The sequence below is a fragment of the Rattus norvegicus genome, chromosome 1 (genome assembly GCF_036323735.1).
Source record: "Rattus norvegicus strain BN/NHsdMcwi chromosome 1, GRCr8, whole genome shotgun sequence".
NCBI classification, from domain to species: domain Eukaryota; kingdom Metazoa; phylum Chordata; class Mammalia; order Rodentia; family Muridae; genus Rattus; species Rattus norvegicus.
Window position 1 is genome coordinate 30,973,666 of NC_086019.1, and position 25,453 is coordinate 30,999,118.

At 47.6% G+C, this 25,453-nt stretch overlaps 1 protein-coding gene across 3 annotated transcripts in view; it reads right to left on the reverse strand.

The window, feature by feature from the left end:
- Slc9a3 (solute carrier family 9 member A3) overlaps positions 1 to 22,544 on the reverse strand; it is a 42,995-nt gene extending 20,451 nt beyond the window's left edge. For 2 of the 3 annotated variants that reach the window (NM_012654.3, NM_001414040.1), the window contains exon 1: positions 22,038 to 22,337. In NM_012654.3, coding sequence (NP_036786.2) covers positions 22,038 to 22,239 — 202 coding nt within the window. In that variant the 5' untranslated portion in view covers positions 22,240 to 22,337. Of the gene's footprint in view, positions 1 to 22,037 lie in introns of all 3 variants that reach the window. The other variant, XM_039100846.2, reaches the window with a different exon arrangement.
- Positions 22,545 to 25,453: the final 2,909 nt, after the last annotated feature.

Consider the following 25,453-nt stretch of genomic DNA (forward strand, 5'->3'; position numbering starts at 1 on the left):
TGAATCTGGAGCTTTGTTCATCTCTCCTGGGTCTGGACCCTTTTCTGGTTCATGGTGTCACTAGTTGCCCTTGAGCAATCTCTGTGCACTGTGTTACTGCCTGACTTGAACAGCTTTCCCAGTGACCTCAGTTACCTCTTTTAGGGCCTGAGTGTTCTTCTGGGCTGGATGCCTCCCCTACTCCCCAGTCTTTGGTAGCTGGGAGTTTTGCTATGACCATAGGGAGAAACCACAGAGAGACCTGGTCCTGAGCCTCAGTGTCTCTGGGTTGGCAATCGACCATTTCTTATAGGCTTGGATCATTCTCACTCAATGAGGGAGCACCTGTTGGATTGGGGTTCACAGGGCCCACTTGGCACAGCCTAGAGCAGCCTAGTTAGTCTACGCTGGCTCTTGTGTGTCCCTATGACTAACCCCTGAGCAGCAATCTGCATTGTAATTAGCTACTTAAGCTAGAGGTTCAATTGGCTTTAAGTAGCAATTTGTTAGTAGCTCAACAATTAGAGCATAATGGGCATTCCATAAAGCAGTGCGCCAGCTGCTGTAGAGCGGTCCTACAGCAAGTAGTCCCTGCTTCCTGCTGCTGGAAGGGTGAAGACCTGAAGTTGGCCACACAGGTCTGATATGTGTCAGGAGACACTCACGCACAGGAATGGCCCAGGCATGAGTTATGGTGAGTCTGGGCCAGCTTCTTCCAAGGTGCTAAGTGACTTCTGCTGTGGTTTTTCTGCTTTAGGGATGGCAATATAGCTTGTGGTTACTGTGGTGAAATGTACACTGTGCACCAGGCCTTTCTTCCTTCCTGTACCTTCTGTCCATCCACCATCGGGTACACCCCTCCCATCTGATGCTGCCCCCACATCGTGGCTTGAGGCAGCCAGGCAGGAGGACCTGGTAGAGTCTAAGGAGGAGGTGTCAGTGGCTCCCCACAATGGTCTTCATCTATGTGTGACTGGTTCTTAAGTTGCCTGAAGCCCAGCCTTGGGGACATGGAGATGTTGGTGGAGCACAGAAGGAGAATTTCTTCCCCACGGTGGACTGATGACTCCCAGCCCACACACCTGCAGAGGACAGGAGCTGGGTGGCTGTGACATGAGCAGACCTGTATTGTGGCCTTCCACACTGAAATTCTCAGACCCACTAGTCTGTTAGGGAAAGTGTGGCTGATAGGCGACAAAAGCTGCACTGGGATTTACCTCCTAAACATCCCCAAAGGCTGTAACATGAAAGCCTGGCTCCCAGGGTGGTGCTGCTGTAGAAGGTAGAGGTAGGGAGAGTCCTAGATGGTTAGATTATCTGGCCTTGGGGGAGTTTATGCCATCCTTCTCTCCTTAGCGTTTTTCTTTCTTTTTAAAGATGTAATATTTTAGGTGCATGTGTACACCTGCATGTGTTTTAACCCATAGAGGCTAGAAGGTACCAGATGCCCTGGAACTGACGTTACAGGACTTGGCAAGCCACCTGATGTGGGAGCTGGAAATGGAATTTGAGTCCTCTAAAAGAGCAGAAGTACTGCTCACCCCTAAGCCATTTCTCTAGCCCCTCCTTTGTTTCTTCATGCCCCTAGCCATGAGGTTAGGGGTTTTGCTTGACCACATGATCCTGTCATAATGTGTTGCCATGATCTGGAACCTCCAAAGCCACAAACGTAAATAAGTTTTGTTTTTTTTTTTTTTTATCCTTGTAAGTTGATCATCTCAGGCATTTGTTATAATGATGGGAAGCTGACCAGAACAGCAGCAGAGTGTCTGAGAGAACAAACTCCTTGCTGCACATACTGTCCCGGGGCAGACAATGCTCCAGAATCTATTAAAACGTGTTCTGCTGGGGTTTGGCTTAGTCCTGTAACTTCCAAAGCCAAAACCAAGGCAAACTTCATGGAAACGAGAGCCAATAACAGCAGAAAACAGGGAGAGGGTCTCTTTAGAGAACAAATCAAATATTCTAGGAACTAGGAAACCAGTGTGGACAGAGGAGGGCCCTGATCCTCTGTGTCAGTTGAGGATACTCTAGAGGGCATGTGTGATAGGACAGCCAAGCCCACAGGTAACTTATTGCCGAGACTCACAGTCAAGGCTAATTAAGCACAAAATGGTACAACCATCTGATGGTGACAACAGACAGCAAATGCTTTAGTTATAATTACAAACTCTCCGACTGAAGTAAAAGGTCCAAGCGTCCATAAGCAGACACTTTGGGACTAGGCACCAGAAAGGGCGGACACTTCCCAGGCAGACACCAGCTGACCCTGACCCCTTCATACCATGGGAATGCATCTGGGGACAGGCCTTGGCCAGGCCCACAGTCAGCCCCACTGCCAAGGATCTTTCAAGGTGACAGGCAGATTTAGCTGAGTCCTTGCAAATGCAGCAGCACAGTAAATCCCTTGGTTTTACTTTAACAGGTACAAGCCTTGGAGAATTAAACTCTGCCTAACAGAGCAACTGGACCGAGCAGCGAAAACCTGCCCAGAGGAAAGAAAGGAAACGCCTGATACACGGGCCCCCTCTGTGTGCAGCAGAGCAGGTCAGGGCCAGACATGAGCTCACACATGCATGTGCAGTTTCTTGTGGTCATATGGACACGCAGAGACAAACATATAGATGGCATAAGCACACTCACATATCAGACACTTGTGGGCACAAAAAGATCCTCAAGCCTGTAGAGCCAGTGTCCAGCCCAGCAGCCTCGCTTACACACGGAAGACTCTATTGTTGTGACCTCAATATTACTTCTGTTCTTAGCTGTGCCCACTGGGCACTTTGCAGAAATTTGAGTAAGTATGTCAGGTATAGATCCAGGGCAAGAGGTAAAGATATTTATAGTCTACCTAGAGTCTAACCAATTCTTTCTCCTCCCTACATCCCACTAGGCAAGCACTTGGAAATTCACACTGGTCAAGGTGGACCTGGTTTCTCCTGTTGTAAGCAGGGAGCCCCTCTATGAGCCAGGGCTTCTTGGGGACTGAATAACTTGGGAAACAACATTCTTGAGACTAACTCTGCTGCTTACAAATGCCAAGGAAACATTGTTCATTTATAAACACCCAGGTCTCCTTAGACCGAGGGATGGCTTCAGAGCCTTTCATGTGTTTGTGGTTTCTCATTGGCTACCAACTACGTAAGTTACTCTTTTGGCTTATTTGATACCCTCATTACCATACAGCTCTGTTTCACATCTACTCATACTAATATTTTTGTGGACAGTTGCTCAGATAGGCTGGAGTGCAGCTCCTTGATGACCTGCTTTCCGTGCTCACTCCATTGCCCCAACATGGCAGGCACCTACCATGTGGCAGTTGTTTCTGGTGGTATTAGGCACAAATGTGTGCCTGCTTCGACGTCATGCTACCCCTGAAGTTCATCACTAACAAAGTATAAGCTTCCAGGTCTTTTTTTATGATTTCACAATTGACTGTAACTTGAAACTTGAGAGAAGGATTTGAATAATCAGATCTAATGATTGGGTATTGAAACAGTTTTCAATTCACCCACAAGTAACAGTTACAAACTCTGAGTGGAATATGCAAAAAACTGACTAAAACTGGGGGGTTATTCAAACTTAAGAAGGGAACAGCCTGGAGACTTCTCCACCATCCTCAATCCTAAGCACAGGTCCTAGCTACGAGCAGTCAAACAAACCCACCAAAGACCTTTGGGCCACTGGCTAGAAAGCAGGAAACAGAGATCCAAGCAGCTACTAAACAGAAAGCAGCAAATCTCAGTTAGGAAAGAGCCAGAGATGGGATCCCCATATTCTCTGTGAGAAATGTTAACCTTCAGCCAGTTCCTGTAATTTCCTGTGAATCACACAGGAGTACGGTGGGTCCCGTGCTGTCAACTAGAGCTAAAAGAACAGAATAAATGCCTGTCATGATAGGAACAGAGAGTACTTGGAGTTTCAGTCCACACAAAGGTCAATTGCCTAGTAAGACCATCACCTCAGAAATCAGTTATCTCTAGAGGAACATAGTAGCACACAGTTTCTGCAGGATATAAATCACAATGTCTTCAACGCAGTTCAAAATCACTAGAAATGAAGAAGTAGGAAAGTAGGACCAATCACAGAACAACTGATGAGGACCACAAAATGATACAGATCAAAATGCTGGAACTATCAAATAAATACTTTAACATAGCTGCTAAAACTACAAGAAAATATAATTGTTAATTGAAAAAGATGACCAGTCTAGGAATTGGACTAAGACATAGGTTAGCAGTTTTTCTCTGAAAGTATAGTAATACCACAAGATTTATGGGATATACAGTTGATTAGCTCTGCAAAACACTGAATACAGAATACAGAAACAAAACGTCAAAGGCTGCGAAGATTTGTCCTAATAAAACTTTATATAAATAAACAGGTGTCTGGTCCATGGGCCACAGTTCCTTGACCCATAAAATATGTTATCAAAAACAGGCAGTGGTGGCATACACCTTTAATCCCAGCATTCGGGAGGTGGAGGCAATCAAGTCTGGTTGACAGATCAAGTTCTAGGACAGCCAAGGTTACACAGAAAAACCCTGCCTTACAAAACAAACAAACAAAAAATTCAAATGGAAATTCTGGAGTTGAGGAACGCAACATCTGAAGTAAAAATTTAGACTGACTTCACAGCAGAGACACGCACAAGAGTTAGCACCAGGAGAAATGCACAATCCGAGGCACAAAGAGAAAATCCAACTTTTTAAAGTGAGGAAGATGCTAAAAAAAAAAACAAAACTTCAATGTATGTGTGTAGTCGGGGCTCTAAAATGAGGGGGAAAGTAATCAACCAGAGAGTTTTGAAGAATATAGGAGCAGAAAATGACTCCACTAGGTGGGAGACACACTTACAGAGTTCAGAAATTCTGCCAACTTCCAGCAGTAAGTTTTTAAAAATTACACCCTATAGCATCATTAAATTCAAATAGTTAAAAAACAAAACTGAGAAAAGTCTTCAATATGAATAACTGTTTTTCCCTATCAAAGGACAGGAAAGGGTTTGTTGTAAGTCTGTCAATGCTTGGCCTCTCTTGTCTCACAGACCATCTGTCCTCAGGGGCTGGTGTTCTGACAGGGGCCTAGAGCCTGACTCTGTTAAATGTTTCATATGTCCTCAGGACCACACTGTTAAAATCATGCTTTTGCAGCAGATGCATGAATGGTATCCTACCTGATCTCAAATGCTCAGCAATTCTGTTTTCCCTTTGGTTTATCAACAACCACGTAGAGCTGTGTCAAGGCTGCAGATGAGCAGGACAAAGTCCCCTTGCTACTTGAAGGGAAGGTCATTGCCAGCACATCCTGCAGTGGCCAGACCTCTGACACGATCAGCCTTCACACAAGGTGCACCCATATCTCCATGATACTGCAGAAATATTTTTTTATACCCTGAACAGTGGGTATTTCAGGAAGGCTTAGGGCTGGCAGGGATAGTGATAGGCACACAGGTGTCATCTGAGGGCAGAGGCAACACCCAGGAAATATCTTTCTACTGTCTTGGTTTCTCTTCCAACACTTGAGCAAATGGTTATCAGGGAGGACCTAAGGAGCTGGACTAGGGTGGACTAGCCTGTGGACCACTAGGGAGTCTATTGTAGAAAAGTGGGGCTGTAGCCTCTTAATGTAGCTTCACTGTGCTATGCACCCACAGAGTAGGCACTTGCAGAGGCTCCCTGTGGCCTCCACAACTGCAGTCTCTGTCCTCATTCACACTGTAACAGGCCCTCCCTGAGGCCATAGTCCCCCAGGAGATCCCTGGTATTTATCATGATGGGCTGAGAGGGCACTGAAGGAATTCCAGGCTCCCAAGTAGGAACTCTGAGCAAGCCTGGCTTTCTGAAGCAGGTTTTTCGGGGGCCGCAGGCACCTGGACTCCAATCCTTAGTGCTGACCAGGTTACAGATTTTAAATGTAGAGACAGGAAGGCAAGGGGAAGAATCAGTCATCTCCTAGCCATGAAACAAGACATGGCCAGAATGACTTTTTCCCATGTCTCTTAAGCCTAGAGCAGGCCCCTCAGAGAGGTCCCTAACCTTCTTTTCACCCTGATCTCCAAACCTGTCCCACCTGTCCCAGAACCAGACAAACTCTGGGTTATCTGACCATCAGCTCCCTAAGGGCAGAACTGACTGACAGGGTGCCTGGTAGGGATCTTGGATAGAGAATGTAATTCAAGGTCCTTTTATAGCGTGACACTCAGTCCAGGGCCTTCAAGTTTAAAAGGGAATCCCATTGCAGGCTGTAAATTATGGGTAAGCAATGGGCAGAACACGTCAATATTCGGCAGTACCAGGGGGTAGCTGTGGACAGTGGCACAGAGACGAGGTAACTGGGCCCAGATATGATGGCTGCAGCCATTATACATGAGGATTGGGGGAGCAAAGTTCACATCAGAGCCAACAACAGGTGGTCTGTCACCACCCAGGGCTTCCCCAAAGCATGAAAAATGCCAGAGGCCAGACAAGCCAGGGCTACCTCCTTTTCATGGCTTTGAACTTGAAGAACAGCATCACAGGAAACTACTGCTAAGAGGAGCAGTGGCCTAAAGGTCAAAAGGTCAAATTGATGTAAAATTCACTAAAGCAAAGGTTCTCACATAGGACAGGGCATGGAACAGGTGGATGCTCCAAGAACTCCAAAGAGTTTACGAGTGTAATTCTGCTTAATCTTGCCCACCTTCATACCTTCGTGTGAAAAATTCCAACAAGGCATTTTCTCCGAGGACTTCTTTTGTGCAGATAAACTGTATGGCAGTGTCCCAAGGCTCCTGTTCATTGGGCCTGTGCCCACTCACATGGTTACTACCACCTGAGAGCTCCCAACTTTTCTCCAAAGCCAGGACTTTGTCACCATTTACTTCCTGGACACAAAGCAGGAGTTCATCAGGACTAGTGAGCTTTGTCGTCCATATATCACAGGCAGATGATAAGTTGGAACTCCAAAGATTAAAAAAAAAAGCCATAAAAAGTGTCCCAGAAGCACGGGCCCTCAGTGAAGGCGGGGTTTGGAGACACAGGGCATTGGTATGTGAAAATGCGATGGGTTCGTGCCAGGCCTCGTGCCAACAGCCCATCCTTCAGCTACTCGCTCCTCTGAGGCAGATGGTTCAGAGCCCAGAAGGGCCCCGAGGGCCCCCACCAACACCTACCTCCCTGGGGCAAGGTGCCCCCGCAAGGTACAAACAGCCTCTATCTGTGGAGCCAGGAGGGCATGGTTCCTGCACACCCGAGGGCTCTCTGTTCCCAGGACTCGTTGGTTCACTTTCTAACCTGGCAGTTTTATCTTTAGTCTTCATTTCCTGGTGTGTGATGACAATCTCATCCCTTCTGGATGTTGTGAAGATGAAAACCGGATCCCCAGGGAGCAGACGCATTGCTTTATTCTCGATCCCAAAGAAACAAACGGGCAGAGGGCTTCTGTATTGTCTTTATCTCCAAAGTGTGAGCCAAAAAGAAGCAGGGAACTAGAGACCCTAGGATTCCTATCTCTCCACAGATACCACAGTACTCCTGTCCCAGGTTCCAACGAGGTTTTGTATCCCCAGAACATGGCTCAGTTCAAGAACTAGCTGAGGATCTCAGGGAACAGCAAGAGATGCATACTCAGCCAGTAAGAGGCTAGGCTTGTAGGAAACGTCAGACACTAGTACTCTGAGGAAAGAAGTGTGCCCTCAAAAAGGAGGTTTATGCAGGGACTCAGCACTTCTTGGGGTGGGTGTGGGGGTACAGGTCTGTAATCCCAGCATGTGGTGGGAAAGCAGGCAGAAGGATCATCAAAGAAAAAGAAAGAGAAGGAAGATAAATAGGAAAAGGGGAAAGAGACCTCTTAGATGTTAACAGCCGGCTGGAAAGGAAGATGGCTCAGCGGTAAAGAGCACTGACTGCTCTTCCAGAGGTCCTGAGTTCAATTCCCAGCATCCACATGGTGGCTCACATCCATCTGTAATGGGGTCTGATGCCCTCTTCTGGTGTGTCTGAAGACCAGCTACAGTATACTCATGTATACAAAATAAATAAGTCTTTAAAAAAAAAAAGTTAACAGCACAAGAACAGTAATTTCAAAAATTAGCAGAAGAGCTGAAAGATGAAATTCTGTCAGAAAATAGAAGAAATAAAATACGTATGTTGACGAGCCATGCTTCTAGACTGAATGGCAGGAAACAGATGAGTCATGGGGAAATAGACCTGTTGTGAAGATATGGTTTTAAACAGAATTGGTCCTATATTATGGGGAGGAATCCCTGTACAAAGATGGCTGAAAATGGCTTCCAAGATCAGAAATTAACCATGAAAGAAGCCAATATCTCAAACTCTAGACACAAAAAAACTTACATCCTACCCCTGTCCCCAGAGTGACCAAGTCATAACACATCAATGACCACCGGGTTCCTCCCTAACCCTGGCACTGTGGTCCCGACCCTCAGAAGGCTAAGGGAAAGCTTCTGAAGAAAATGCTTTAATGAGAGGAGCCACAGGACAGAAGCAGAGGATGCAAAGATAGCCCAAACCAACAGAGACTGCGTCAGGGGATCGGGCGAAGCTGGACAAGGAGACTCTGAATCCCTCAAGAAGAAAACAAGAGAACCTCAGACCTCAAACAACACAGCAGCATACGGCTTAAGCAAAAGTTCCTTGATGAGCACCAGAAAAGGATGCCAAAAAGCACTGGCAAGATGATCAGCAGGCAAGAGCACGTGCCACAAAGCCAAGTGACCTGATTTGATACTTGGGACCCACATGGCAGAAGAATACGAACTCCTGAACGTGGTCCTCTGGTCATCATACACATACTATGGCCTGAGCACATGAGCTTGCACACGTGTAGTGGGTTGGCTTGATGCTGCTTGTATTCTAACGCTAATATTGGGAACCCAAGATCCGGTTGTCCCAGACATGAGAGAGTCTGCATAGTCCCAAATGACACTGTGTGACCTTGCTCCCAAGTTATTTTTGATTGGTCAATAAAGATGCCGACAGCTAGGGAGACAAGACATAGGCAGGGTTAAGGATTCCTAGGCTTTGGATTGGAGGAGAATGACAAAGAGTGAAGAGTTGAAGGACAAGGGAGAAGCTACCATGGGTTCGGTGAGTCATGAAAATGTGGCCCTGAGTACTGGCCAATTGGAGTTGAGTAACCCCAATGAAATACAGTAAGTAATAACTCAGGGTTATCGATAGGAAGGTAGATAGCATAGAGGGTAGATATGTGCCCAACTCTGCTGCTGATTAAGGCTTATTGTAAATAATAAAGGTTGTGTGTCTTTTACGCAGGAACTGAATGGTCAAGGTAGGGTAGAAACCGTGGGTTGGTGTTAAAAATTTCTACAATACACACACACACACACACACACACACACACACACACACACACACACACAAATAAAATTGTATCAATAACAAAAAAGTGCTCTAATAACTTCAGGCAAAACAGAAAACTACATGGGCAGTGGAGAAGCAATTGTTTATGTCACATGGTGCTGTGGAGAATTTTGCAGTTACAGTAATTACAACCCTGGAATGTCATGGCAGACAGCAGACCCAAGAGCACAGTATGAGTTGGGCAGCAGGACAATATTCCAAAATCAACCTAGATAGGAGGACAGTTGAACATGACACTCTGTCCTCTGAGCTTACTTAGTCATCTTGGTCAGTAGGGACAAGGAAATAGTGGCCGAGACTGCCTCTTTCCAAACAGTCCTAGAACTGCTGGAGTCTCAGTGCTGACAACCAAAAGAGAGAAAGATAATATAACTGCTGGGCTGACCGCCCTGTGCTAGCTGAAGAAAGTTTGCAGAATGCAGTGTGTTTACTCAGTGACTCTGGGCCCTCTCCTACACTGAGGACACATGCAGCACAATGAAGACCCAAGCAGCTATGAGTTGAAGGATCAGCTTTCTGATGGGACCCAGAAAGACACAAGGCAAGCAGAGCAAACATGTAGAGCAGAGTACAGAAGGCCCCACGGGGAAGAGGTATACAAGAGGTTCCATATGTAGAGCATGCCCCTCCTCTGGTAACTACCACCTACGGTTCCCACCATCCTGTATCTGTGTTGTACATCTGTGACTGTCACCTGTCACCCCAGATCTGATGTATTTCTCGACCAGATTCTCTTCTCATAACTCTGGAACTTCTAATCTCATGGACTCACATCAAAATTTCTTCCCAGAAAGGAATTTCATTCATTCACTTATTCACGTGTGGTGCTTTGGCCACAATAAATGAAATCACCTAACACACAGCAGAGTCACAGGCCACAGCCAAGTCTCACAGCCTTGTTTGCTGATATCAAGAGAGTCAGTCACGGATGACATGATTGTCAATGTAGAAGGTCCAAAAAAGGAAAAAGACCCACAAGATGTCTGGCACTGATGGGTGACTGCGGCAAGGTTACAGACCGCAACACTCACACGCAAAGCTCACTACACGCCAGCAAAAGAGCTGTAGCACTTGAAATTGAAAACATCTTCTATAAACCTTAGCACAAAACTGTTGCACAAATCACCCTCCCCCAAAGTGACAAGATATGCATTATAAAGGCCATAAACTTTAAAGGAAGGAATCACATAACAATAAATTAGGATTCTCCATGTTTATGGATGATAAGTCTGAGTCTTGTCAAAATGTTGGTTCTCCCCACTTGACTGTGGATGCAAGCATCCTGGTCTACACTTCATTTGGAGAGGCAGAAGCCGAGGAATAGATGCTCTGTGGTGCAGTTGGGCTTTTGGAACTGCCCAGCGCTGGGACAGCACACAGATCACTGCCAATGAGTGAGAGAGAGAGGCCTGAAAATACAGCATGAGCAGAGAAGCATAGAGGTCCAACAGAGACAGATTATTTTCCAACAAATAGTACTAAAATAATTGGACATATAGATGCTAAAGTATGAATCTAGACACAGATCCTACAACCTTTAAAAAAAATCCCACAAAACAACTAGCTAAATGGACTAAAGACATAAAAGTAAAAACAACTTCTAAAAAGAATATAACACGGGAAAAAGTCTAGATTATTTCAGGTTTAATAATGAATCTTTAGATAGAATACCTGAAGTATGAAACATAAAATAAAAAAATGGGTAAGTTGGACTTTATTAAATTTAAAACTTTGGAAAGCTAAGGATGTCAGTCATTGAAGAAACACTTGCTTAGCATGCATAAAACCTTGAGTGCAATCCCTCAGCACCGCCCCCAAATTTATTAATTAAAATCTTTGGAGACAGTCTGTAGCTGTTCATCTGACAAAAAAATTATTATCTAGAATATATAAAAATTAAACGCCAGAAGGAAAGTGGTACACATGGGCAATAAATATTGACACCTGAATAATGTTCAGCCTCCTCACTCATCACATAAGCACAACTGAACCACACTGACATTCCTGTCGGTATGGTAATCAAGAAAAGAAGCAACGAACACTGCAGAACATGGGGGAAGGAGAAACCCTTATACACCAGTATATCTTATATACCAGTGGGAATGTAAACTAGGCAGTTACAAAAACTGTGGCGTATAAGCAAATGAAGTTTCGTTCATTAAGCACAAAATTACATCATTTGGAAAAAACAGAGATAGAAGCAGAAATCCTCGGGTCAAACAAAATAAGCCAGACAGAGGGAGATGAGCACAGCATGTGCTTCTCTAACATGTGCTGTGATGCTCAATCTTGATGGCCACCTTAATGGAGTTTAGAATCACTGAGGAGGCAAACCTCTCTCTCTCTCTCTCTCTCTCTCTCTCTCTCTCTCTCTCTCTCTCTGTCTCTCTCTCTCTGTCTCTGTTTCTGTCTCTCTCTGTCTCTGTCTCTCTGTCTGTCTCTGTCTCTCTCTCTGTCTCTCTCTCTGTCTCTCTCTCTGTCTCTGTTTCTGTCTCTGTTTCTGTCTCTCTCTCTCTCTGTCTCTCTCTGTCTCTCTCTCTGTCTCTCTCTCTGTCTCTCTCTCTGTCTCTCTCTCTGTCTCTGTCTCTCTCTCTCTGTCTCTCTCTCTCTGTCTCTCTCTCTGTCTCTCTCTGTCTCTCTCTCTCTGTCTCTCTCTCTCTCTGTCTCTCTCTCTCTGTCTCTCTCTCTCTGTCTCTCTCTCTGTCTCTCTCTCTGTCTCTCTCTCTCTGTCTCTCTGTGTGTGTCTCCCTCTCCCTCTCCCTCTCCCTCTCCCACTCTGTATGTCTGGGAGGGTCTTTCTAGAGAGGTTTAGCCATGGTAGAAAGACCCACCCCAGATGTGTGCAGTACCACCTCCAAGGGTTGAAGAAAGTGGGCTGAGCTTCCCAACTGAGGACGCAGTGGGGCCCGCTGCCTCACACAGCCATTGCCATGCCTTGCCTACTGTGGTCGAGTGCACCTTCAAACTGTGAACCAGAACAAACCCTTCTTCAAGTTGTTTTTGGTTTTGTTTTGAGGTATTTTGTAACAACAATGTGAGAAGCAACACATACAGATTCTAGAACATTTTTATGATGCGGAAGGAAGGTAAGTAAGAAGGGGAAGATTAGCAGAAGCTTGGGGGTGGGTGGGGAATAAAAGAGAGGGCAATGGGGTTGGGGATTTAGCTCAGTGGTAGAGCGCCTGCCTAGCAGGCGCAAGGCCCTGGGTTCGGTCCCCAGCTCTGAAAAAAAAAAAAAAAAAAAAAGAGAGAGGGCAATTGGGAGTGGGTAAGTTATCTGAAACTCAGAGAATTAAAATCTCTTGTTTTAAAGAGACAGGGTCTCACGACCTGTAGCTCAGGCTGGCCTCAACCTCATCACCTTCTTGCTTCAGGCACCCAAGTGCTAGGATTACAGTCATGTAGCACAGCTTCCAGCTAAAAGGAAATACTTTTGTCCTGAGAAAGATGCTATAAAAAGTTAGCAGACTGGAAGAAAATAACTGTAAAACACACATATGATAACGGCTTCTCTCTGAAGTACAAAAAGAACTCTTTAAAATTGATTCGAAAACAAAGAACTCAATTAAAAGCGAGTCAGCTGTCAAATCATAAACTTTATCAGATACGCACAAATGTCAACGAAAGCATATGAGGAGATATTTCTCCTGGAATGAGGAGAAAAAAAGATGGACGGTCTGGAGGGATGAGAGAAGGGGTACAGTGTAACACTGGCTTCCGGACATGACTACCACACTCAGGAACTGAGGACAGCTGTGATCGATCGCCTGTGTAAGACCTGCACAAGGAAAACCTATCAGCATTCCAACTGAAGGGGACAGGGGCTCCTGAGGACCCATCTACTAACTGAGGACCAACTGGCAATTGGTGGCCGCTGGGGGAAAAGAAGGCATGTTTCTTCAAGTGTTTGGCCACCAGTCAACTGGCCAGGATCTCATGGATGTTCTACCACGAGCTTGCAGGCAGCACTATCTGGATCTTATTTTTTAAAAGGAAATAAAGGTGGAAAGGGAGGTTTTAGAGCAGTGTGGGCGAATGGGAGGGACGATTCAAGTTGAATACAATCAAGATACACTATAGACGTGTATGAGATTGTCAAAAAATAAGAAAAAAATTCTGTACAGAAAGGAAAAATAAAAGATCTTTCACATTGCTTGGTACCAGGGGAGAACTGCAAGTTTCAACATAAGGGTCCATTGCATACCAACCAGAATTGCAACAGTCCAGCTCACTGTCCACTCAATGTCAGCACGGAGTTGGGGCGATAGCACAAGATGGTGAAGCCACTTGGAAAAGTAGTTGGCAGTTTCTTCCAACACTAAGATATATTCATAGCATCTGCTTTTATAACCATGTCCAAAGAACTTGAAAACTATGTCCACACAGAAACTTGCACACAGATACATTTATGTTACCTTTATTTAAAATTGTCCAAAGTTTGAACATGTTCTCCAATGGGTAAATGAATAAATTGAGTATATCCATATAATAGAATAATTGCATGATTAAACTGTTAGAGAGGAGTAACCTTATTGATATTGAGTGCCAGTCTAAAAACATCACAGACTACCTGGAAAAGACAAAACTACAGAGACAGTAAAAAAGATGGATGGTTGTCGGGGGCTGGGGAGGGAGGGTGTGAGTAGATGGGGTCAACATGGGATTGAAGGTTGGTAAAATACATATGACAATGGCGGATGCATGTTGTGCATCTGTTAGCACCTTAAGTTAATAATAGACATCGACTTGTTGTGATTGACAAAGAATACTTTTAGTTAAAATTAACTAGCCACCAGAGGAGGAGGCAGCTTGGACGAGGGTAGGATCAGTTGTACCAGCACACCGTTTATTCTCCAAATCTAAAACTTTACCCTCACGGAAGTCATGCCGGGTGACTCCAAATAACACGGGCTGTAATAGGTCAGATTAGGACGGAGCACTTCAGAGAGCATGTGGGCTAAATGCCCTGCTCTTCACCTAGGTGTGAACACAGGGTTGTGACTCCATGCCACCCCAGCTATTTACAGTGGTCCCCACCATACTAATAGTTTCAGACTTTAATAAAATTAGAACAAATAAAAATCTTACTTTTCACTGGAAAGTAACAGTGGAAAAGGTGTTGGTGCCCAGGTTTCCCCTGCAACCAAAAAGGAAGAACAAAAAAGCTACATCTGTAGAGCACAGCCCTCAGGAATGCAAAGGCCGCGGGGCTGGACTGCAAGTTCTTTGAGGACTGAGGGTAAATGTGGGTATTCACAGAGAACAGATGGGCCTTGAGCCTAGCCTATTCCTGACAGCACAGTATATCCCAAATTGCGCTGGTGCGGAGGGCACTGGGGTCATTCACTGTCTCGGGTGCTCACTGGGAAGACGACTAGCCCCTGGTGTTCTACCAGAGGAAGGCTCGGAGAACAAATGGCCTTTTGCCTGCAGGGTGGTCTGTGAAAGCCACAAAACTATGTTTGGCTGTTTATAACCCAGTCCAATAGCATGGGACCCTGACAGCAATTATGAGAAAGTTGCTTCAATTTAAATACCCCCTCTGTGCGTGCGTGCGTGCCGGCGTGCGTGCCTGCGTGCGTGCCTGCGTGCGTGCCGGCGTGCATACTAGGGCGTGCACATAGAGGTCTGAAGCAAACTTTCAGGAATCATTTCTTTCTTCCACCATGTAGGAACCTCCTCACTCCACACAAACTCAGGTGATCAGTCCTTTTAAAACTCAGGCTGGTGAGCAAGTAAAAGTGCTTGGTGCCAAGCTTAATGGCTTAAGTTCATTTCCCAGGACCCACATAGTGGAAGAAAGAATTGTTTCCTACAATAAATACTCCTTAGCATGCATACATGCTTACATACATAATGTCCAGCTTGGGATGGTGTTTCCATCTATGTGTGACTTTCATCGAATTTTTTGTTGTCTGCCATTATGTACTGTAACCCTCTCAGACACTAGATACCTTGTAAGTGACTCATCTGCTGCACCCATTTCTTAACACCTCTCCATAGAGAGATGCAGATTCTGGCTCATATCCTGTGAAGAGCTTGATACACTGAGGAATTAGGAGCTTGTCCCTGTTCCAGGCTGCCATGAGTGCTTTTCGGATGCTGGGACATATACAGGTAGGAACCAGGAGTCTCCAAGCCCAGTTGTGGGAGGCACTTCATTGATGTGTGGGTTTCTAGGAGCCCTGGAATGCCCCTCCTTGGAGAATATGCCGTCCATCTTCATATGCCCCTCCCTGAAGTCCTGGAACCTTTCTCCCAGGCCAGTATTTCTCTCAGGATTTCTAATTTTAGAGGTTGGAGTCATCTCCATGAACCGACCTCGATGGGGGAAACTACTGGTCTCCTAGATGAGATGAAAAGATGGGGCCGAGAGAGATAGCACTACCTGGGCAAAGCTCGCTTACACACCTCTCCAGCAGAGTCTAGGTGTGAGAACAAGAACACGAGCAGTCTGAGTGTGCACATGCAAAATCATCATGTTTACATTCACACGAGTGCCGCACGCACAGGTGTGTGTGCACCCACATGCTCCAGCATAATCATTAATGAGTCTGTGCTATTTGCACACACAGGCACACTTCCTAAGAGAGCTCTGGACTCCTAGATTCACATTTCATTGGCTCCTCCACATCTACTGCTAGCTTTTTCTACCTTTCCTTGAGAAAAAGGCTACACACATTGCGTCCACCCCGCAGTTAGGGCTCCCCTGGCTCCAGGTCCCTTACTTTCAAAGGAGCAATTGTGCTCACTTCACCGTATCTCCTCAGGCAACTGTCTTTTGGACAGCTTCAACTAAGCTGGAGGCTTAGGAGGCCCAGAAGTGACTTAGAAGAAAGGCTTAGCTAATGCTAAGTTCTGTGTGCTCAAGGCTAAGGGACACAAAGCAACCTCAGAACAGTAGAAGAGTCACTAGGGGCCCATATCACCTGAATGAACCTGGTTCGAATCTAAGAACGAAGCCCTCAGCAACTCCATTTCTTCGAAAAGTCCATAAAAACCGGCCTTTTAAGTTTCCCATTTTGCTTGGGAAACTCCGGGCAGGGAACTCAAATCTAACTGGACTTTGGCACATCGACTCAGCAGGTGGTAAATCCAGCGGGTTTCCTGACTTGCCCTGGAGGGGAGAGAGGAACGGACTGCTCCACCTCACTGGAAACTTCCCTCTTCAGGGAGAGCTTGACAATCTGACATGAAAAATGATGCTGGTTTCATCTTTATCTAGGGATAGCTCCTGGAGCTGAACTGATGACACCCCACAAGGCCTTCAAGATATAGAATGTTTAGGGACGAGAGCCTAGCAGGGGCTCCTACCTATCTCCTTCCCAGGGGCTGAGTGTTCTTCACGAGGCCCCAGACAAAGTCCGCACCATTTACCCAACAATGAGCCTCCATCCGTTCCTGAACTTGTCCTCTCTAACCAATGATGCAGCCCCAGTGATCTTGGTTCAGATATTGCCAGAATTTACCCCCATCTGTCCCCACTTCTAGGGTCTCTAGGGCCTAAGCCAGTGTCCAATCCCTTTACTCTAACTAAGGCTCTCCTTACCGGGTCCAAGATGAGTAACACTGTCAGCATTCCAAGCAACCCTCCAGCCCCTCAGTCTGAACTCTGTCCCCTGTAGCCAGCACTCTGAGAGCTCTCCTTCAGATAAAAGATCCTTCTTAGAGAAATGGCACTCAGTGACAATAAGAGCAGCCAGCTTGAAGCAAAGGCCAGTGTTCACAAGCCTGACAAGACTTCACCTGTCCAGATGCCAGGCTGACACTCAGATGTCACACCCACAGCGCTCTAAGCTTATGGGAGCACCTTTTGCCTGCCACACCTGAAAATGTGTTGTCACCACAGATGCCATGCACAGGAAACTGGGTGGCAGTTTGGGGAAGAATTTGACTAAGGACTTAGGAATCTCTTCCTTGATCAAAGCAGTGCTTGGAGCTTAAGGTAGGAAGCCACTGGGTTTACAGAATGACATTTAATCGTCCATTCGTGTACATATCTGTGTATCCAACCAGCTATTCACACCCAACCTCACATGCATTCACTCCCTACAGAAGCCTTGGTAAGTACAGACCGGCCAGCCACCAGAGACTCAGTAAGAACAGAACTGCACACTTGCTTGAGTCAAAAGAGCTTGGAGTTAGGGAAGGGCTGGGGTAGCCTCGCAATTTCTAAGCTGGGAAAAGGTGAGGTAGGAGGACGCTGGGTGTGAAAGAAGAAGGCTGGGGATAAGGAAGGAGGAGCCCAAGCTCCAGCTGGAATTGGAAAAGGATTTAGCTGGAACTCAGCTGTCACCCAGCTCAGAGCCATGACACACTCACTGACAGCCCTCCCCTTAGTCCTTCTTGTCCCTCACTAATGACACTCCACTGTACTGGCCACTGACCCCAAGTCCATGACTCCTCAAGGCAGGGCCAAGGTAGGAAGAGCTAGAGAACTAAACTCACCAGCATTTGCCCATCCATACTCCTGACTACAGGCCCAAGGAATGTAAAGCCTTGAGAAGAGCAGAAAGAGAAAGGAGCTGAGAAGCGGGGAGGTTAGGGGGCATAAGGGACAGCATGGTAGGGGGTAGCTCAGGCTGGCAGTTGGGCCAGCTTAGCCCTCCACAGTAGGGAGGTACCTGGGAGAGTGGACAGGGACTCCCGGCTGCCCACATTGACCAAAGAAGCCACACCCACCTCAGCTTTGGAAGGGCATGTGGGATGTTGTTCGGCCTCAGCACTGACATGCAGTTCCCAAAAACATGGTGCCCTGAGCTCAGCTATGGCACAGTGGCCCCAGGGACAGCAATGCCCTACAACAGAGAAGGTAAAACGCTTTTCTCTAAGGGAAGCTCCAAACCGTGGGGCTGAGTGGAGAAAGAACAGCTGAGCTGACCCTAACCTTGCCAGGGTCATTCAAACACACAGAGGACCCAAGGGGGAGACTCAGGACACACAGGTCCATGGGAACCCTAACTTTAACTCCCCCCCAAACTCAGACATGTGTTCCCAAAGAAACCAAAAGGGAGTCCCAGCACCTGGCGGCTTCTAAGGAGAGGTCAGAGTCCCACAGCCATGGCGTGGCATGAAGTCACCTGAATGGTTAGGATATCAGGACTTGGAGGTGCACTGTAACAAGCCTGGCTTGTTATGGTGAGCAGTTTTTAGAGGGCTCGTGCTTCACAGTGAAGCTGTCCAGGACAACAGTCCTAGAAGGCCTAACAGCTCTCTCTGGGAAGCAGCAGGAGGAAAGGGGTGGGCGAGTCACCTGTGCAAACCGGCAGGGAGGCAGGGAGGCAGGGAGGCAGGGAGGCAGGGAGGCAGGGAGGCAGGGAGGCAGGGAGGCAGGGAGGCAGGGAGGCAGGGAGGCAGGGAGGCAGGGCTCATCCCTGCACCGCCACAGCACTACCTAGCCTTTGCTCTCTTCCCTCAGGATGCTTCAAACGCTGCCTAGATTTACAGTTAGAGCAACCGTCCAGGGGCAGCTCCCAAAAATAAGACTTTACAGCTCCAGGGCCTCCTAGCAGATCCTTCAGACTCCCCTTCACTGCGCACTTCTGGAGGGCCTGGAGGATGTCATTTTTGTCCCCTATAATGATATTTTCCTCCCCTACCCTCCCAGTTTCCTTCATCTACCCCTGGTTCCCTCTCTGACTTTAGACGGAAGGTTTGGGTCCTGTGCCTCTGAGGCTCAGTAACTGTGAAATGGGATCCGTGCTAGAGGCTCCCAGCACAATACAAGGACGCAAAAGCTGTTGCTGTTAACCTTGTTGTGCATGGACTCTTCCTCCTGGTAAGTCTGGGCAACCTCCTCACCTCCCCGAAGCCCAGAGGCTCTGATCGTTCTCCCCACAGCCTCTCTGGTCTTACACTCTGTCTTGCAACCAAAGTAGTGCTCTGAGAGGTCAGTCGTGACTGAGGCCCACCGTCTACGCAACTTCAGCAAGGACCAAAGTCCTCTACAGCCTGCAGGTAAATTGGTTTAGTCTTCCCCTAGCATCGCCTTGGCTCTCCCCGTCTCTTTTCATTCTCTCTTTGGACTTTCCATAAGCTCCTCTTGCCTCTCCTCCCCCTCCCCCTGGCCTCTTCTAGTCTCCCTTCAACGACTCCACCAACTCCCCTGGCATCCCATGCCCCTGCTTTCCCCTATCCCCTGCAACTTCCTGCTGTATGTTCCTGAAGCTGTCCGGATTCACCTTAGGTCCGGATTCACCTTAGGTGGACGTAGGTGGATCCTTAGTGCTGCCTGGGCGCCGATATAGGCCCTCGTAGCCTAGTACCTACTCAAGCCTTGCGTCCCAACACTGTGGCTGCAGGCTAGGGACTCCCAATTGTGAGTGTGTGGTCAGAGAAGAGAGCACCCCATCTACCTAGAGTGGACCCTGCCCTTCCACCACATCAGACCTTTCCAGCCTACCACCTTTATCCTGTAGACAGGCACCCTGGCCTTGACATCCTTGCCCTTAGCCTTCCTCAGTCCCCAACTCCAATAATCACACTATCTGTGTTCCAGGGTCGATGTCTTATTTCTCAGCTGGGTCAAAACTGGCTAACAGAAGTATGATTTCCTAACCATAAGGCTGGGCTGGGAGTTAAAAGTAATCAAAAGAAAACATGAATCCCATCAGCCTAAGGCCTCCCCATCCTCTCCCGGGAGGCAGTTCCTGCACAACTTGAGGATGAAGTATCGTGGACAGTCCTGAACATTTTTAAAGTATGTGGGGCTTAACAAGTGAGAGTGGGAGCTGTGGAGGTGTCAGCTACACTCCCCAAGTTCGCACAGGTAGCACCTACGTGACCACAGAGCTATTCATGAGAGTCTGTGTTGGGCCATATAAGGCTGATTGTGCAGGGAGGGAGTCTGAGAGGCTTCTAAAGAACAGATCAAGGTCATCAGGGATCTGAACAAATCCAGAGTTCACAGCTGAGGGAAGAGCTGTAAGGTAAGGGCTGGGTACCAGAGCCTGCCACCAAGGGTGGTTCTTACAGCCAGGCAGGGTAGAGCTGAACCTGCAGATTGCTTCTCCCCCTTTCTATTTCTATAGTAAGTCTTCGGGGAAGATAACAGGTTCCCGGTGAGGTCTGATTAGAGTAAATATGCCTAGGGAGCGAATACCAGTGAAGCTTTGTTGCAGCTGAAAGGAATGGAATTGAGGGGCAGCAACATTGGTCCTTAGAGGAGAGGGTCTTGTGGACAGATGGAGTCTGAAAGGCAGGGAGGTGTCTGCTGTGATGCCTGGAGCAGACATACTTGAGGAACCTCCTGGGTAAAGGACCCCAGTGCCAGGCTCTTAGCTGAACATGCTGGTAACATGAATACGGTGCATGGAGTGGACCACCAAGGCCCAACCCCTATAGGTTTAAGCAGGGAAGGATGTTGGTGGAGAAAGCACCTGGGGAGGATCATCTCCATAATTTCTCGAAGTTGGAAGTGGAGTTGAATTGAATGATAGGGAACACCTGGGCCCACTAAAACATTTAAGACAGAGAGGTTCTTCTGCAGAGCCGCCTATCCAGAGAGTTGCTGCTGACACTGGTGGCCAGCCGTTCTTGGGCAAGTTCATGGCCCCTGGAGGCCTGCAGAGATGTAACCCTCCGGGATCAGGCTGCCGCCCCTTAGTCAGTGTGCTGGCCCAGCACTGAGCCTTGCAGATAGACCTGGCTCTTGCTAAGCTGTGATACTAAACTCCAAATATGTAGTCCAAAGGTACAGAGAGAAGCTCGCAGATAACACAGGAGGCTCACACTCACTTCATGTACTAGAATGCTGCAGTCCGTGGAGAAGCAGATGAGATTGGTGAAAGGGTGGCCTGGGAACCTCCCTGGCCCTTTCTGAACACTCTGTGTGAAGAAGTCAGTACTGTCCAGTCACAGCAACACACAGCACAAACCTTACTGAAAAACCCAGTCAGACAGCATGTGCAAGGAGAGCCCAGTGCCAGATCCACAGGCTAAATGAATGGGAAGAGGAGGCAGCAAGAAATAATTTGTTTTTTTTTTAAGTCTTCATTAACCAGTCACTCTGAGCTCTGTAAATGTTCTCTCTGAAGCTCTCCTCCCCGTCCGGGGTCTCGGAAGGCCTCTTCTATTCCATAACCTTAAAAGAAACTGGCAGGCTAGGAATCTCTGTATCTGTTCTCGCTCTCCTCAAATAAGGGTCTAACGGATTCCACAGGGACCACATCCTCACCACTTCCACGAAGATCACCAAAGCTTTGAGGATTTTTTTAAGAGGTCTGACCTTCCTCTCACCTTGTCAGGAGCACCTTCAATCCCACTTCCCAATTTCACTGAGCCAGCTGAGAGAGGGGAATCATCCTCCCCTCCAGACAAGGGGTCATGAGTTTCCCTGAATTAATCATAACTACTATTTATTTATTTACTTATTTATTTATTTATTTAAACTGCTCTGGACCCAGAGTTCACTCCAGCGCCACGTTCAAGTCAGTTCTCTCAGTGCAATACAAAGTCCCATGGTAACAAGTAGGGTGGTATCTAGCCAAGGATTTGGGAGCGCTGGATTAGCTGGTGCATCTCTCCAACCAGCAGTGCACCTCACTCTCGCTGAATGTGCCTTTTTCCCAGAAGGGGATAGAAAATGCAAGGGCAAAGGCAGGTGGTGTAGACTCTAAGGGCATGGCTAAGACTCAGTTATAGGATGCCATGATCCACAAATCCCGTGCCGCTTACCGATTTTGGCCAAGCTGGCCACGAGGATCCAGAGTGCGATGATGTATGGATCCTGGACGTGGTGCCATTTGAAGGTGACTATCTGGAAGCTCCCACCACTGTTCGGTTCCTCCTCAATGCCCCTCACGCCTCGCAGGCTGGTCAGCGCCAGCGCCAGCGCCAGCAGCGGCTTCCACCCTGGTCCCAGAGCCGGGTGCCACATCGCTGCTGCTCAGCTCCAGGAGCCGACACGCATACCGTGGTACCTGCTGCGCTCTTCGTCACAGCCCTCTGCGCTATCCCGGAGCTGGCAGCAGTCAGGTCCCCAGGCCTGCCCGGGTGGCCTTTAATCCCGCTGCCCCCTCCCGCGCCAGGGCGGGGCCTTCCCGCCCCCGCTGCGCACGTGAATGCAAACAGTCTGCTGCGTTAGAAGGTCTCGCGCCTGTGCTGCTCACGCCCACCTACTTGGTTGGGCCCCAGCCTAGAAGTCCTGGCTCTCTGGATGCTGCGGGCTCCTCAGCCACCAGCTAAGACCTGTGGATTCGAGGTCCTCTGGGTCGCTCCTCCCCAAGGTCGAGTGGCACCTAGCCCACTGGCAGTTGTTTTCTTCCCGGCGGCCAGGCATGCGGCTGTCGACTCTACCCGTTAAGTGGGACCTGCTTCTCCCGCCTTGGCCACTTCAGCAGCCGGTTGGTTTCGCTAGTTACAGGGTACACTGCACCGCCCCCGACCCCCACCCCGTTATATACACTCAGCAAGGCCCCTCTCCATTGAGAACCTGGAATCCGCGGGTAGAACACCATGGCATCTAAGTAAATTGGGGCAGTAAAGAAAGACAGAAAATTAAGGGGACATAGGATGGGAAGAGGGTTCTTTCTCATTCCAGAGTATTATCAAACCTCCCGCCAAGTGAGAGTCAAGAATTCCATCACAATTAAAAATTTGCATATATTCAGTATTTTTTATAGCGAAATATTTTTTAAAAACTTTTTAAATGACAGTGAACCACCTTTAATGCCTAAGCACACGTGACTCTAATCCCTTTCCCAGATAAAAGCCTGAGAATCTCACAAATTAGATTATAAACTGTTTACAGGAAAATAAAAATATTATCGTGGCCAGTGTGGTGCTGCATGGCTGCAATATGGGAGGTGAGGAGGAATTCAAAGCAAGCTTTGGCTGTGTAACAAATTTAGGTCCAGTTTGGGATGCATGAGACCCTGGCTCAAAGAAACGCAACAAAAAGCCATGTGTTAACCCTTGCACAATCTTTGTGATCCATGGTTTTACCTTATGCAATCCTCCTTAGTGTACCCTAGAACCCACCTATGACCTCATTCAGGAAAAAAAAAATAACAACCCTTTAAGATGTAACTTCAGAAGTCACCACTAAAACTGTACACAAGGCTACTGTAGAAACACTTTTATCTTCCAAACCTACCCTTTAATCATGGTCCCTGGAAGCTCCTCTTCCAACCACTTAAGCCTTGGAAACCCTTGACTAGACACCCTTCAGCTGCCCCTTTTGGACCTCCTATTAGGATGCGCAGAGAACAGATCCAGTTACCCCCGGATTCAGTCCATCTTCAGACCATAGTCCCTTGTTGATGCCGCTTTCCCCACTCGCCCAGGAAGTCAATACCTTGCTCTCAGGCTCCAGACACACCTCTCCATGCTCACGACCTAGCCTGCCTAGGATCTTGCTCTGGTGTCTAGCGTTCATACTGAGATCTGACTCCCTGCCAGCTCTACTCCTAAGCTTAGTTCACTCCTCAGCTCCTGGGCTGTCTACGCACAGGCTGCCCTCTATGGCATGTCTACTTTGTAAGTGAGGTGCTGTTGCAGTAACACGGCTGGTCCCCAGGACTTGGAATAGTGTCTGCTCTACAGTAACATGTATGTAACATGTATGACGTACTGAGCGGGCAGACAAGAGACTGACTGGGTAAGGAACTGGAGGTTGGACCCAGGATGGGCAGGGTTACGTTTTGTCATCTAAACCCAAAGATGAGAACTCCCAGGAGGGAAGGACTGGACTGAGTGGCTTATTTTTGTCTCGCTCTCTTATGCTGATGGGCGTCGGCTTGCATGGCAGGATGGTAGAGCCGGGTGGTTGGGTGATGAGTGTTTAGGCAGAGGATGGGTGGTTGAACTGAGCAGATCCCAGGGCCTGGCACAGAACAGAGCATCATAACTCTGTAATTGGCCACCAGATTTCCAATCTTGGCACTTCCTTGGGCATCTTGTAAGGTGAGTTGCTGGGATTGCTCTCAGTTGATATGGTCAGACTGAACCTGTTGTTCCCCGTCGCATTCCCAGCCTTCTGTCCCAGAGGAGGGCTAAAAGAATGAGAACCGTCTTATTCCTGGTTTAGATGCTCCTGGGTAAAGCCTCAGGTGGGGCTTACTTTCTAGATGCTGTTCTTGTATCCCACAAGAAGGCCAGATCCATGGCAACAGTGTGTTCATGATGTCCAGTGGCCCTTCAAAGGTTTTCGTCTATACCTGCCTAACCTGACAGCCCGCAGCCAGGAGCCCACATGATTCAGACAAAGCTGAGCAGCATTACAACGCACAAATGAGAACTCGAGCTGAACACTGGAGCTGGAATTACCTGGCCATTAGGCTGATGTGCCACCTAAGATAATGGATAATGGAGTGAGAGAAGAGCCCTTGCAATGTCACATATAAAGCAAGGTGCCCTCATAACCCACTACTCATTGCTCAGGTGAGAGCTTGGCTGGGTGACAGGGGTGGTCAGCCCTTGAGAATGAAGTTACACACACCCTCAGGTTTGCTAGAAGGCTCCAGCAATGATGGTTCCTACACTCTGGTGACTGAGAGCAGTGAAGCAGTGGCCATGGACACCAGCCACAGCAGAAGCTGTCATGACAGCTATGTGAGGTTGTGTCTCGTCTGTGGACTGGGGCCAGGATATAGGCAGCTCTCATAGCCTGTTCCTCTTCGGCCAGCCATGCTGTGGTTTTAGAAAGCCAGTGCCATCCCCCAGGGCAAGGCGCTGGAAGACTGTGTGAACAGTGACACCTGTAGTGATTTGATAACTGCTGACTACCTCCTCCTTCAGCCTGGCATGAGTGGCCTTCCTGCCATCTAGAATTTCTAGAGCTCTTGGGCATTTTCTTGTACACACCTGGAGGGCCCATAAGAAGGCCAGAAGTTCAAAGATGCTGAGAAGCAGTTCTAAAGTGATTAATAAACCCGTGAGCGCCTGAGCTTTAAAACTAAGGAAACAAAAGTGGAAAACATCTAGTTTGACACATTAACTTCTGATTATGATCATTTGCATCATTTGGGAAAATGTGTGCATAGTGTGGCTAGTGGTTGCAAATCTGTTTGTTGACAATACGCAAAAGACAAAATATTACTTTTCAGCCTAAAAGTCAAGAAGTTTGAGGACTTTTTACACATTGCTTATAG